Genomic DNA, 15,355 nt, shown 5'->3' on the forward strand with positions numbered 1-15,355 from the left:
CTCTTGCCACCTAAGCTCAGGAGTTTCAGCACGGCCTATTGACGCTTCCCTACGGCAGTGCTGCAGCGCCTCCAGCTACCGACTTAAGGCGACGTGCTCACAGATGGTAATTGAGAGGTGAAGGAGGAGGAGGAGGTGGCATAATAAGCCGGAGAAACCATGACCGAGGTAGGACCCGCAATCCTCTGTGTGGGTAGCACGTGAGCGGACCCATGGTAAGACTCGGTCCCAGACTCCACTAGGTTAACCCAATATGCCGTCAAGGAGATGTAGTGTCCCTGCCCACCAGCACTTGTCCACGTGTTGGTGGTTAAGTGGACCTTCCCAGTAACCGCGTTGGTGAGGGCACGGTTGATATTCCGTGACACGTGCTGGTGTAGGGCGGGGACGGCACAGCGGGAAAAATAGTGACGACTTGGGACCGAGTAGCGAGGGACGGCCGCCACCATAAGGTTGCGGAAAGCCTCAGTTTCTACCAGCCTATATGGCAGCATCTCAAGGCTCAGCAGTTTGGAGATATGCACGTTTATATGGCACGCTAGATGGTAGCATTGAAAAATACAACTCGCCCCACTAAAAACACAAGCTTCATGTACGGAGGTCACCTGAAAAGTGGGAACGCAGAATGTGGCCGGACGCGGGCGCCTCAATGACCCTCAGGCAACTTTCACACGGCTGAGAAAGTCACGTGAGATTTGTGTGTTGCAAGGCGTAGAAATCTCGCACGAACATGAACCCCAATCTCTTGAACGGGGTCATATACATGAGTGACTATTTTTCCCGCATTACATCGCTGTGTGGGAAACAATTGCAGCATCTCCTATTTTTGGGAGTTCCCTTGTTTTCAATGGGGTCGGCAAAAGCATCGCATGCGAGCGAGGTGCCCGTGAGTGCGATGCGAGGTGCTCGTGAGTGCGATGCGAGGCGTCACACTGAAAACAATGGCCGATCCTCCGCGGCGGCTTTTGGACGTCACTGCTTGTGCAGGACCGCCACTTCTCTGAAGTGATAGGAGGCGTTTTTAACACAAAAACGCCTTGCCTCTGCAGGGAAATCGCGCGTTCCCAAACGTGATATTGGGATGAGTTTCATAGCTCGATATCGCGCTCGCCCGTGTGTAATTAGCCTCAGGGCCGCATCGCATGAGGGAGACCATGGCAAATGGGGATGCACGATTTCATAATTCTGCGTTTTCACTCACTCTCGAATAACTCAAAAATCGCACGGTTTTCTCGCAAGTGTAAAGGCACCCATAGGCTAAACTTAATTTCCCATTAAAATCAATGGCAGCAGGCTTGCGCGTTTTTTTTTTTCCACACGCAAATACCCTTTTCGTAAATACGCTTCAAACCTGTGTGAGGCGGCCTAAGTCATGAAAGGGTTAATTAAAATGTCTAGAAATGTTAATATATTAGAATTTCAACCCCTCTTTTTCAAATTTTTGCGTGACAATAAGCCTCACTAGTACCGCCGCGTCCGTGGAAGTCCACAGTATGGAAATATCGCATTATTTATACTGCACATAAGAAAATCAAGAATTCACAACGCCAGAATTGCGTATTTTGGGCGCCCCAGTCTCTTAAAAAAAATAAAGTCAACAAAATGTTGTACACATCCCAAAATGGTACCAATAAAACTACAGAGCGACGCACAAAAACCGAGCCCTCGCAGACGTCCCTGGACCCAGAAAAAACGTTACGGATCCACACAGGCGAATGCCTATTTGTGTGCGTATTTAAGCTGCATTTTTGCTGAATGGACGTTACGCTTTTTGCGTGCGTGCTGGCATATTTTACTGTACTTTTTGCAAACGCCAAAAAAGCATCGATGCCCTCAGCCATGGAGACAGACAATTAGTGTAGGAGTCCAAAATATTCTCTTTCCCTGCGCAAATGCTGGGGAAGGCGGAGCCTGCTGCGTTTTTTTTTTATTGCTTGCACACGTCAAATTGCACACGCCAAATACGAGCACGTGAACGGACACATTGGAGTCAGTGGCTTCTATTTACTGAGTATTGTGCGCGCATTTAGGATCATGTGACTGCGGCCTTAGAATAGAATGACAAAAGCCGTTGTCGTTAACGGTTTTACGTTTTTTTTAAATAAAGCACCAAAAACAATGACATTTCTCCGTCCTGTAATCATACTGACCGGCAGCATAAAGTCGCCGCCATTATTACTGTCATTGAATGTCCTTAAAACAAAATCCCATTTCGCGCCAACTTCAGTTTTCACTGTACTTTATGCGGTACAATAAATGGTGCTATTACTAAATTCAGCTAGTTCCGTAAAAAAAAAAGAGACCCTCGTAGGAGGATTAAAAAAAAGCTTATGGCTCTAGAAAGGCGGGGATGAAAAAAACAATTAGAAAATTGTGAAAAATGTTTGGACGTTTAAGGGTTAACATGCTGAATGTTTACTTTCAATTTACATCATTTATCAAAGCTATGTAACAGGAAGTCTGTCCTTGTTGCCCTTAGCAACCAATCAGAGCTCTGCTTTCATTTATTAAAGTGCTCTGGGAAAATGAAAGCTGTGCTGTGATTGGTTGCTGAGGATAACAAGGACGGAGCTGCTGCTGGATAGTCCTGAAGAATGAGGGCCGATGTGTACACTGTCTATATGTTGTGCTGTCATGAATCAGTCCAGGTTCCCTCTGAACTACAGAACAGTGCATGCCGGGAGGAGCTGCTGATGACGTACTTCCGTTTTACGCTACAGTCAGTAGAGGTTCATTTTTCAGTACACAGCGGGGAGCGGCCATGTTTGCGGAGTTCAGCTCCTCTCTAAACCCCCAGGTGTCTCCAACAAAATGGCCGCTAGGCCGGAGACAGTGCAGGCGGCGGAGCGGTGATGTGTGTGGAGGAAGGTGAGCAGCATGGCGCAGCTGGGGGAGAACTTCACAAATATCCTTGTTATTGACCTGTGTCCTAGCATGGAGCTGTAATAACAATGGCGGCGTTCACACTAAGTGAGCAGTGCCTGCCCAGCTAGCCTGGTACTTGTAGTCCCTCACATTGACATTTGCTTCATCTTTTATTTAAAGGGGGTTCAACATTAATGTGAATAAAGTTTCTTCGCTGTATAACTTCTACCTTCTAACAGATTTTCTGTTTAGTTTTATTTCTGGACCCCTGCTTGCTGTCAGTGAGCGGAAACCAGCAGAGGGGGCCATCTTGGATTCTGAGCAGCGGCGCACCTCCACACCGCTCTGTTCAGTGACCCCCAGGTGGCGGTCCAGCTCCCCCCCCCCCCCCATAGCCGCCCGCCAAGGTAGGAAGCTCACCGCTAAAAAGGCGGAAGGGGGGCAACGCCATCACAGCGCAGAGCGCCATAATGCTGTAAGGCCGCGTTTACACGGACGATATTCTTGCACGAGTTTTGTGCATTGCGAGATGCGCAAAACTCGCAAGACAATAGAAGCCGTTAGGCGGACTCACATGACTGGATGGGATTCCGTCCGGTGACCCTGCGTGCGGCACTGTGATGTATGGCGGATGACCAGGCGCTCGCGTGCAGCTTTTTTTGTTGTTTGTATTTCTGTCGCCTAGCGATGACGCGGTGCCCGCAGGCCCACACGCCGTGCTCGTTGTGTACGGGCTGTGGGTCAGACGCCTCCATTGACATCATTGAGGCCATCCGCGGGAAAATAGAGCGTGCGGCGATTATTCTTCCGCTCGTGGAACACGCTTTTCGTTTGGGGTAAAATTAAAAAATGCGAGCCTTTCAATGCCCGTGTGTTTACCCCATAGAGGATGACTGGATACAAGTGGAACAGACCCTCAGCTGTGAGAAGGATCATGAGCGTGTTCAGCGTGTTTGTAGCCGGGCGACTGTAGTGTTCCAAGAATCTCGGACCAACACCGCGCTTGTAATCCCCGACCGCGATGCGACGCGTTTTGCGATGGTCACTTCGCACTCACGACTTTCATGTGTGTGAAAATTGACCGCTAATCCCTATGGGGGCAAAAATGGATGAAACTGGCGTGCGCGCCGGGGTCAGGGGATTTTTTTCCCCCTCTACTGCCATAGAGAAGAACGGGTGATTCTTTAAAGGAATTGCCCAAAAATAGGACATTTTGCAGATTTTCTCGTTTCCTGCAGCGCTGCAAGAGAAATATCGCATATTAAAAACAATGGCTTCTTTTCCCGCGCATCTCGCAACACACAGAAATCGTGCGGGAAAGTCACCCGTGTAAATGCCGTCACTGACAGGAAGCGGAGAGCGTGAAGATGGCGAGGAGTTGGTATACAATTGACAAAATGAAGAATTTCTCAGAAAACCTCTTCAGCCCGGCTGAGCACGACCGGATCTGCATTGTGGAATTGGTAGCAGGCGTGCGCCTCCGGGTCCCGCAGCAGGTACCTTCCGTAGCATGCAATGGGAAAGGGCTCTTTCCTGCCCACGAGCGGAAATTAATTGCAATTTTCCGCTCACAGAGGGAAAAAAAAAAGCTGCATTTTCTGTGTTTGAGCAGATTCCGTGAGGGCGCTCCCCTAGAGGAGAACGTGGATGCAGCGGAAGAAAAGAGAAAATGAACATGCGGCGGCTTCTGCCGGCTTTGCCGTCCCGTGTGGATGAGATTTCTGAGAAATCTCATCCACATGGCTGGCTAATCTCGGGATTAGCGGCCGCATGCAGATTTGCCGCAGCGAAATTCCGGATGGTAAAGGCGCATCGTAAAGGGTCCTACGTGGTGGAAAATAAAGCAGCTGATCCCTCCTCCCGCTCGTCGCCCGCCAGCGGCTCCAGTCTCTCTGCTGACGTCATCTTCAGTGATCAGTCTCCAGACAAGAGGCTGCGGCCAGCGATCATCGCTGTATATGTTGTATTTCTGCAAGCATCCTATTAAGCTCTGACATAGGCATGGCTTATTAGGCAAACATCATTGACAGCCTTGCGGTCTTCACCAGATCTGACAGTGGCATCTAAAGGGTCGCCTGCAGGGAACGCAATCCTCTCCAGTCCTGGCAGCTGTGGCCAGATGTTGGCTGTCAAAGACAGCCGACACCCACTGTGTACAGAGCTAGAAAAAAAAATTGGGGAGCAGCTCAGAACTGCATCCTCTGCTCCCCGGTTTCCTGTGATGATGTCACTGATTGCAGTCAATCACTGGGTGAAGTGAGTTGGCGATTGACTTCAGGAGTGACTTGTCCCTGGTGTTGGTGATGTCATCGTTGCAACGGGACAACAATAGCATAAGTTCATGTAACTTTTCTTAGTTTTTCCGCCATTCTGAGCTGCTCTCCCCACCTTTTCTTTGCCCCGATAACCCTTTATACTCTTCGGTGGAGACCATTTGGAGTTCATACATTAAGTACAACTCTCAGCTACATCGGCTGAAAATCAAAAAGTTATGACTGCCGCCGTGCAAAGTGGGAAAATTACAAAAACTTTTTCTGTTGCTTGACTTGCAGGCAGCCATGCAGACGGCGCAGTCCTTGTCCCGCCTCCGGAGCCTCGTCCGTACGTTCCACTTGTGCAGAGATGTTCCTTCCCACCGGACGTCCTTTCAGGACTTGTTGCCGGCCCGCCATGTGTCACAACTCCGTCTTCTCTCAACTGGTTTCCCCCTGTGTGCCAAACCCCGCAACTTGATCAAAGGCAAGAGAGATGTATCTGAGAAGAAGCTGGTGAGTTGGCGGAGCTGCTGGAAAACCCTGAAGCCTTAGACAATTCAGCATAGCTTATCCCGTGGGGAAATATTGTTTGATTCCCAATCTCATTCCAGACCCGTCACTTTGTGGATCATCGTAAAGTCCGCGTTGTGGGAGGAGCTGGTGGAGACGGGGTGTCCTGCTTCCACAGCGAGCCAAGGAAAGAGTATGGAGGACCTGATGGGGGAGATGGTGGAAACGGAGGGCACATCATCTTTAAAGGTAATCATCCCATCATAGATGTGTATACAGCCCTTATGTAGACCTGTGCGTCTCCGTGGTAACAGACTACAAACACATCCTGTAGTCTGACCCCGCGGTCGTTTATTAGGCTGTAGTCATACAGACGAGTTCCATTTTGGTCAATGAAAAACTGATTTCACTGCGAATGTATGTGCGCCGTACTTCAGTCTTTGCGTTTTTAATGTGTGATTGTCATCCGTTTTTCACACGCGTTAAAAAAAAGAAGGTAGATGGCCCGACTGATTTCATTTAAAACTCCCATTGACGTCAATGCTTGAGTAAAAAAAACATTGACTTCAGTGGGAGTGCATTACGTTTTTTCAATGCATCCATTATCACGAATGGGCGATTCTGGTCCGAGAATCGCGCCAAAATAGGACAAATCTCTCTTTTTAAAATCTTTTTACATGAATTATCAGTCTGTGAAAAAAAGTCGCACACGTGACGCACTGACTTTTTCGGGTCTGAGTTCTGTCACTGCCCAAGTGAATTCGCCTTCACTCTCTTTCATCTGATCCTGCAGTAGAAGAGGGATGATCACTCCTATCATCCCACATGTGTGCAGCGGCGGTGTTGCTGCGACTTGTCATGCGCAATGGTAAGAAAAGCCGGAAGTGGCCTCTTCTGCATTATGTCCCTGTGACTTCTGTTTTCTCCCAGTGGATCCTTCTACGATGTCTTTGGCTTCCATTTCTTCGGTGTACAAAGGATTTCATGGCGAAACTGGTCGTAGCAAGAACTGTTTTGGAAGAGGCGGCGAGACGCTATACATTAAGGTGAGTGGTGGGGTGGGGGCGGTATGTGGGAGTCACACATGATGGATTATCTCTGTGTTAGGCCCCTAATACATGGGACGACCTGTCGGGCTCAGATGGCTGGCAGTCGTCCCAGCGATAGTCGCTCCTGGGCTTTACCACCGGAACGAGGGTCGCTCAGTGAATGGAGTCGCAGCGAACCAGGGATTGTTATGGCCCGTCCGCCTCCATTCATAGTAAACAGGCAGTCGTTCATAGATGGAGGACTGCCTGTTCACACGGGTCGATCATAGTTCAGCTTTTATGCATTCATAGAACGACAGACGATAAAACAATGGCTTGCATCGTTCGGCGTTGAGTCGGTGCTGCATTGGACTCAATGATAATCATTCTGATTGTTGCTGCATGCGGGGATCGGAACCATTTGTCGGCCACGTACAAGGATCCGAGCCCGCTCGCTCGCTGACCGGGGAGATCTCACACACTGCTGCAGCAGATAACAAAGACCTCTGTACACACAGCGCGGTAAATCTGCGCAGTTACGGCTCTCTGCGGTTGGTTTCACACATTGCCATAGTGTGTAATGCAGCAAAAACAAGACTGCCAAATCACACTTGTCGTACCGCGGACAGCTGCAGTTTTGCAAGGTGATTATTGGCTGTGGTGGTTTTGCAGGTGTAATATGTGTAAAAACTGAGCCGTAATGAAAAAACCTGGAAATTAACAGTAAGGGTGAAAGCCCATTGACCGAATCGCTATGCGTTTCCCGCTGCGGAAAAATGTGCGTGAATTTCGCAGCTATTAGGTTCTATTGAGCTTCATAGCTTTCTGCCTGTTAAATGCTCTTCTACCACGGATTTCCGCAGTCAGAAATAAATTGCCATCACCAGCAGGCACTTTGTTGTTTATATCGCGGTACTCCTGTGGCGTAAATCCACGGGCATATCCCGCGACACTTGCCTCTCCACATCTCTAGTATTGAGCTCAGGTGTGGCTGGCCATGTGGCACAGTGGTGGGCCATGTGGTATGGTGGCATAGTGGCTGGCCCTTTGGTGCGGCAGCATGACGGAGAGTAGTGTAAATAAGGAAGATGGAACAATACCTGTGTGGCATGGTGGTTGGCCATGTGGCACAGTTGCTGGCCGTGTGGCATGATGGTATGGTGGCTGGCCACGGGACCGCACAGCTGAAGCAGATTCATTTCTATTAACACTTGCCTCTCCACACCTCTATTATTGAGCTCAGTGGAGGCTGAGGACAGGCTTGCTGACCATGTGACACGGTGGCCTTGTGGTGCGGCACCATAACTGCAGACGGAGTGGCACGGTGGTCAGCCCTGTAGCACCCTGATGTACAGTATGACACGGTGGCTGGCCATGTGGTGCAGCACCATGACTGCAGACGGAGTGGCACGGTGGTCAGCCCTGTAGCACCCTGACGTACCGTATGACACGGTTGCTGGCCATGTGGTGTGACAGACAGTAAGGTTAACCTCATGGCACATTTTACCAATAGGCAATGTACGGTAAAAGCCATTATCTTCTGCTGGACCTCGATCTCCCATTATAGCGGCCTGCACCATGTACATCAGCAGATGCCATCACCACTTACCTTCTGCTACGACTGTACAGTAAGTCACTGGGATGAGTTGTGACGACTTCCCTAGTGTTTCTGCATCTTGTCAGGTCCCTGTTGGAACCCTGGTGAAGGAGGACGGGGAGATCCTCGCTGACCTCTCCACGCCGGGGGAAGAGTTTGTTGCTGCGCACGGAGGTGCCGGAGGAAAGGGAAACCGATTCTTTCTCAGCAACGAGAACCGAGCTCCAATGACGGCCACACCGGGTGAGCCTGGCGAAGAGCGGCACCTCCACCTGGAACTGAAGACCATGGCTCATGCTGGCATGGTGAGGGTTAATACCGCGTGCGTCTTTTCTCTGTGCCCTCTCCAGGGTGTTGGTCTGTCTGAGTTTGTATGTTGGAGTCTTTCTACTGGCGTCATGTATGGAACAGTTCAAGGTCTTAGTGTGGAGACCTGTGGTGGTCCTTATGCCACATTATCGATCAGTGGGCAAGGGCTGATGCGCAACTACAGACCTCTGGCTTACAGCCATATGTAGTCGCATGATCCCACGCAATGACTAGATGTGTTGTGGTCCTAATAGAGCATGCATAGACATGGCCACGGTGCCCTCAATATCTGTGTTGCACACAGAGCCCCAGCGCTCCATAGTTGTTACAGGTAGAGCGCCCCCATTTAGAGTGCCTCCACCACCAACAGAGACACTCACAGTCCCCCTCAAACAGTGGCTCCTCTCCATAGGGGAATGCCTAAAGGGATGTTCCCATCTGTGCTACACTGTTTGTGTAACTCCCATTGACTTCCGTGGGACTCACAGAAATAGCGTAGTGCAGGGCGCCTGGCTGTTTCCGTCCTTGAGAGCATATAGGATGGCAATGAGGGGCCAGAACCAAGAGAGAGTTGTGCATCCCACCTCCGGAACCTGCACCTATATGACTCCTGGCATATCCTATGGATATGCCATAAAAGTCTGAGATGGGAACACCCCATTAACCTTCCATACTACTATGCCCCCTTCTAAACCGGTGTTACGAGCCAGCACTTAGTTGCTCTTCTTAGAACCTCCTCCTGTCTATGGGTGCGCATATGTTTGAGTCTACTGAAATGTGTGTGCACTCAGTCCTTTAAAGGACTTCTCCAGGCAAATACTGCTGATGACCGATCCTCAGGGTAAGTTATCAATAGCTGATCACTGGGGATCCACCGCTCAGAATCTCCGGCGATGAGGTGATCGCCTGGCCTACGGTCAGTGCAACAGGGTTGGGCGTCCTCATTGGGGTTGGAGCAAGAAGTCTCAGAGATGGTTTCACTCCCAAAGACCTCTGAGACTTCCTGCTCCGACCCCGATGACTAGGTCCAACCTCACTACACTGACAGCAGGCCAGACGATCACCTGATTGCCGGAGATTCTGAGCGGTGGATCCCAGGGATCAACTATTGACCTGTTCTGAGCATAGGTCATCAATATATATTTGCCCAGACAACCCCTTTACTTGCTTTGTCCGTTCGGAGCCTCTTTCTGCCCAAATGTCAGACAATAAAGCGAAGACGTTTTGCTGATTTCTAGGTGGGATTTCCTAACGCCGGCAAGTCCTCTCTGCTGCGCCTCCTTACAAATGCCCGTCCCGCTGTGGCCGCCTATCCCTTCACCACCCTCAATCCCCACGTCGGGGTCATCAATTACCAGGATCATGAGCAGATAGCCGGTAAGTCGCCCTGATGAAGCTTCCTCCCTGGGTTAGAAGGGGTTAAAGGGGTTTGCTGAGTTCTTTGGTTCTATGTAGTGTTGGGCTTCCCCGTCACGACCCGTAAACTGACCGCATGGGCTTCTAATGTAGACGCTCCTGGCAGGCTCATGGGATGTCACCAGTGACGTCCCTGTTGGCTGCACTGGTCACCTGGGTAAACGGCCCACACGACCGCCGCAGCGCTTGTATACAGAAGACCAAGCGATGGCGAGGGGGACACCATCGCCGTGGGAGGGGAGTACTGGGTTTATTTTTGCATGCACTCTGCCTCCTCCACTGACACCAATTACCTTGGAAAACCCCCTTTAACCCTTTAAAGTCGCAGCCTTTTTTTTTTGGATTTTTTTCCTCCATACCTTTTTAAAACCCATAGCTGTTGTAGTTTTCCGTTGATGTCGCTGTCCGCAGGTTGTTTTTGCGGGACGAGTTGTATTTTTCTGTGATGCCATAAAATGTACTGAAAAACGTGTAAACATTTCTAAGTGGAGTGAAATGGAAAAACAAGGCAATTCGGCCATCTTTGAGGGGGTCTTGTTTCTACGGTGCGCACACTGCGACCTGATGACTCTGTTCTGTGGGTCAGTACGATTACCACGATACTAAATTTATGTAGTTTTTTTCTTGCTTTGTAATACTTTATTTTTTAAAACTACCTTTTCAGAAAAATCCACTTCTTTTCTGCCGCCATAACCTCTTTATTTCTCCGTTGCCCTCGTGTGAGCGCTCGTTTTCTGCGGGACGCCCTGTGTTTTCTATTGGCACCTTTCTGCAGTACATACAACTATTTTGGTCATTGCATTTTTTTTTTTTAGACAGGCAGGGGGGCGGGGGCGGACCAAAAAAGGGCAGCTCTGGCATTGTGTATGTTTGTCTTCTGATGACCTTCACAGTGTGTTAAGCTGATGGATTGGACTTTTTGGGTCACAGCAATACCAAGTATGCATTCATTTGTTTTGTTTTTTTGTTTAATTTTTTTATTATAAATACGGGAAAAGGTTTTGTTTTTTTTAACTTTTTCTAATAATACACCTTTTTTTCTCATTCTTACGCTTGTTTTTGTCTCCATAGGGGACTTGAACTTGCAATCGTTTGATCGCTTATAGAGTATAATGCAGTATACCGTGTTCACAGGCATAGCTTGATCGGCAATCAGCCATACCCGTCCTGGTGACCTTCAGAAGGCTCTAGGCTGCCATGGCAATATAACAACACAATCTGTTCACGGGGGGCTGTTCAAGACCCCAGAATATTGATCAGGGCATTTAAACGCTGTGGTCAAAATTGCCGAGTACATTCAAAGGGTTAATAGCTGCAGTAAGCATTCACGCCAGCCAATCCCGCTCCATACAAACCCCGGTCCCCCAGGACGTAACTGTATGTCTTGTGCCGTTAAGGGGTTAAAAGGAACGTGTCCGATCTTATGAGCACCATAAACTAAGGGGCAGCTGAGTCCAGGGGTCTGTTCTTTAGCTATCGGCCCGGGAAGCTGCCGCTCAGTCCAGGCATCGGACTCGCCTCTACAGTCCGTGTTCGCACACGCATAGACAACAGTATTTGCATCTGCCCTGAATGCAGAGAGAAACCCGATGCGAAGACCGATCAGCGGCTTCTTGTGGGATCTGGCAAAGAAACGGCGAGGTGGGTTAGTATAAAAAGTGCACCTTCAGACTCCTATGAACTCATAAACTGTGTATACAGTACTGGTGGGACCTGACGGGTTCCCTTTAAATGGAGAGTTGGTAATCTCCGCTTATCTCTGGCGACTGTCACATGGTAACGCACCCCTCGACCTCCATTATGGAGACCCTCTCTAATGGGGATCCACCAACCAGCTAACATCTATGGGGCGCGCTGGACTCTGCCCAGCGACTTCCATGTGTCCTCTATATGCTCCGCTTTCTCTGCACACGTATTACGCTCCAACCTCCCATTCCGTAAAACAAGTCGCACATTTATACAACCTGCACCCAGATTCTTGCTCCGTATAAAACTTTACAGATAAACTGTTAACTCTTCCAAGTAAGTTCAAACTTTCCTTATGCAATGCTAAGGTCGGCCACTAGGTGGTGCTGTAATGCTTTCTCTGTTTTCCTTACTTACGGAGTTGGTCGCAGTTTGACATTTTCTGTATGTAGACATTTCGAGGGATATTTATGATATTTATGATCGCTGTCTCTGATATATTTAGCCATAAAGCTTTACAGCCTGTGAGGAGAGAGAGGAAAACATCTCAATGCATGTAACTACTCTTTCTTATTGGCATCCCAGTGGCTGACATTCCCGGCATCATAGAAGGAGCGCATCAGAACCGCGGTTTGGGCTTCGCTTTCCTGCGGCACATTGAAAGGTGTCGGATTCTACTCTACGTCTTGGACCTCGCACACCCGGAGCCGTGGACCCAGCTGGACTCCCTACAGTATGAACTGCGTCAGTTTGACGAGAGCTTCCCGCTCCGTCCTCGCATCATTGTCGCCAATAAGCTGGACCTTCCTAACGCCAGGAAGACCCTGCAATGTCTGCAGGAGAAGGCGAGCGGTAGGATCATCGCCGTGTCCGCCCTGACTGGGGAGAATGCGGAAGAGCTTATGCTTCACCTAAGGGAGCTGTACGACGGACACCGGCCGGAAGGGAAGAGAGCCGTGCCGTACACGGGCTGGTGACGAAGGTGGTAGGACTCGTAGGGACAGAGTACGGGTGCGTTCACACCTTGCAGGAATGCTGTGGAGTTTCCGCACCAAAATCCCATGAAATTCGGAATCCAAAGCAATTGACGGGGTGAAATCTACTGCAGATCCGCTGGAAAATCTGCATCAAATCATGCGCCTTTTGACGTCCGCAACAAAGTCTGCAGCACAAGATCTGCGGAAAAAAACGCAGCATGTGAACGTACCGCAAGGCTACGCCCAGACGGCGGAATTCACTGATTCATTTCCAAATTGACTTTCACCTCTGAAAGTCAAGAAGTGACCTGTGACTTCTGGATCCGTAAACAACACAATCCCGTGTGCGGATTTCACCTATTGACAAGGCATTATCCATGTGCAGCTCCGTGTCAAAAGCCGCAGATTTAGAAGTGGTCTTTAGAGACAGATTCCACCGTGTGGCTATACCCGAAGGGCTCACATGAGCGTATTACGCAATATACGAGGTGAGTGGAGTTAATAAAAGTACATTGATTTTCATTGATCCGTTCACACTGGCGTATATTCATTGCGGGGGGGGGGGATGAAAGCAGGAAGACTGCGCATGACAGCGTGCGTGAGATGTGCTGCCATGTGCAATCCGAAGTCGCTGCCATATGCGTCGATACGCTGCCTCACACGTTCTACACGCAGTGTTTTACTGCACGCTCGTGTGAATGAGCCCTAAGGCCGCTCTCAGACTTGCTGCTTTTTACCGCGATTTAACACGACGTACCAAGAGCCGCAGTAAAACACCGCCATTGAGTTAAAAAAAAAGTGCGCACTTTGCATCGGATTTACATACGTTTTTTTTAGTGCGTGGTAAATTACATGGGGTTCTGATAGTAAAATGCTGTAAAAACGGGTTGAAGCTCGCATGTCATACAAGTGGGGTGCGTTTTTGTTTTGTTTTTTCCCACGTTGCCATAGAAAATAATGCGCGATTCTTGAACAAGAATAGACCGCAGATAGGAGAAGCAGCGATTTTCTCGGACTTTTGATCTGAAAGTAATCTTGCACATATATATAATATATGCTGATTGAAATGACTGGGTTCTTGCCACGTGTGAGTTCTGTCCTTCTGACATTTGGACAGAGCCCCTGCATGAAAGTCACCCGTATAGATACAGTCTATCGTGGAGCGTAGCTGCGGACCGCTCTGGTTACCTGCCTCTCGGACGGATCAGCTGTCCGCTATCTGCTGCTTCCATTATTTACTGAGTGCTAACGGCTTAGTGCTGTTTATTCCTGTAATACAGGAGCGTTGCTGGAACTTTCACCCGTTGTCATGTAAATTTTTACTACAATACCTGGACGGACCACTTGGGGGAGCTGTGGGCTAAAGACAGCTGCATTTACTCACATAATACCCAAGTTATCCACTAGGTGGTGACACGAGTGACAAATTCATACATTTGTGTACACCAATAACAGCAAACACTCCTGTGTATGTCCTCCTCCTCTGGCATACTGTGGATTTACAGCAATAATCTGAATCGCAGGTGTTCTTCCGAAAGCAATTTAGGACACAAACTGATGGCTTTGTGGCCGCCTTACTTCCCCCGCTGTATCTAATGCTGTTTTGTTTGTCATTACAATAGTAACAATGTAAATAAATACACTGATTACGGCTCCATTCACTGAGTTCTGTTTCTTTGCTTCCTTGTCTACTTTACTGTGTGGTCTAAAGGCTCCTCCCCTTCCCTCACACAGTTCTTCCTGGCAGTCACTCACAGCCATAGTGGCTGCAATCAGGTGACAGCCTTCCTTCCTTTTTAAGCCTACTGAAATTAAAGGGAACATCCTGAATTAACGTGGCTGGGTTTTTTTCCCCTTTTTTTCAAAAACAGCGCCACCCTTTCAGTTGGTTTTGTGTGGCAATGGAACTGACCTGCAATTTCAAGTATGAGGAATTAGGGGACAGGGAAGTACTTGGAAGTCTCGGTTGCGCTCTTCCAACCACTGTTGGACATTTCTAGCCGTGTGACATGTCACATTGTCTTGCTGGAAGATCCCATCTGCCCCAGGAAGACAATCAGCATTTATGGGAGTCCGTGATCTACAAGGATGGAGTCATAACCAGATTGGATCAGACTGCCTTCCACATGGATGAGCGGCCCAGAGAATGTCACAAAAGAATCCCCAACCATAATGGTGCCACCACCGGCTTGTGCTCTTCCAGCAATGGCTGCAGGGTGTTCGTTCTCTGATGTTTCTCGCCTGACACGCCATCTGTTCGATGGAGCAGAAAACAGGACCTATTGGAGAAGACAACCGTTGGCCAATTGGTCCAATTCCAATACCGCCGTGCAAACTGAAGCCTTTTCTTCCGACGGACCCTTATTGGCATAGCTGCAGTGACCGTCCGTCTGCTTCGCAGCCCCGTACACAGGAGGGCTTGTTGATCTGTTGTGTAGACACGTCTGGTGGCCCGCTGGCTCATTTTCATGGTGAGCTGCTCCACTGTAGTGTATCAGTCGGCCCCCATGCACCTTCGTAGCCGACGTTCACCTCCCATATCAATGGCCCATGATGCTCCGCAGTTCCCACGTTGGTTATTCCCAATGCTGTTATTTGTCCGCTCACAATACTTTCAGCACAGCAGCAGGCGAACACTTCATGTACGGCGCGGTCTGAGAAATACCGCCACCCTCGGCCCAAAAGCCAATAATCATCCTTTTTTGCAACTCT

The 15,355-nt window shown here is 49.2% G+C and overlaps 1 protein-coding gene across 2 annotated transcripts; it reads left to right on the forward strand.

Annotated features, from left to right (window-relative positions):
* Positions 1-2,784: 2,784 nt before the first annotated feature.
* On the forward strand, positions 2,785-14,300 carry MTG2 (mitochondrial ribosome associated GTPase 2). Of its 2 annotated transcripts, none has more exons than XM_066588078.1 (7): positions 2,785-2,868; positions 5,418-5,633; positions 5,732-5,879; positions 6,561-6,676; positions 8,342-8,560; positions 9,803-9,941; positions 12,252-14,300. In XM_066588078.1, the coding sequence occupies exons 2-7, from the start codon at positions 5,424-5,426 to the stop codon at positions 12,641-12,643; spliced, it is 1,224 nt and encodes a 407-aa protein (XP_066444175.1). In that variant the 5' UTR covers positions 2,785-2,868; positions 5,418-5,423; the 3' UTR covers positions 12,644-14,300. The 2 variants fall into 2 exon arrangements, with proteins under 2 accessions (XP_066444175.1, XP_066444176.1); XM_066588079.1 differs by lacking the exon at positions 2,785-2,868 and adding an exon at positions 2,889-2,997.
* The last annotated feature ends 1,055 nt before the right edge of the window (positions 14,301-15,355 follow it).

The sequence above is a fragment of the Eleutherodactylus coqui genome, chromosome 13, assembly GCF_035609145.1.
Source record: "Eleutherodactylus coqui strain aEleCoq1 chromosome 13, aEleCoq1.hap1, whole genome shotgun sequence".
NCBI classification, from domain to species: Eukaryota; Metazoa; Chordata; class Amphibia; order Anura; family Eleutherodactylidae; genus Eleutherodactylus; species Eleutherodactylus coqui.

Excerpts from the sequence above, each read along its gene's own strand:
- MTG2 (XM_066588078.1), top strand. The coding sequence starts at position 5,424 with ATGCAGACGGCGCAGTCCTTGTCCCGCCTCCGGAGCCTCGTCCGTACG. Across the intron at positions 6,677-8,341 it reads GCGAGACGCTATACATTAAG|GTCCCTGTTGGAACCCTGGT; the intron begins GTGAGTGGTGGG and ends GCATCTTGTCAG. Across the intron at positions 8,561-9,802 it reads CCATGGCTCATGCTGGCATG|GTGGGATTTCCTAACGCCGG; the intron begins GTGAGGGTTAAT and ends GCTGATTTCTAG.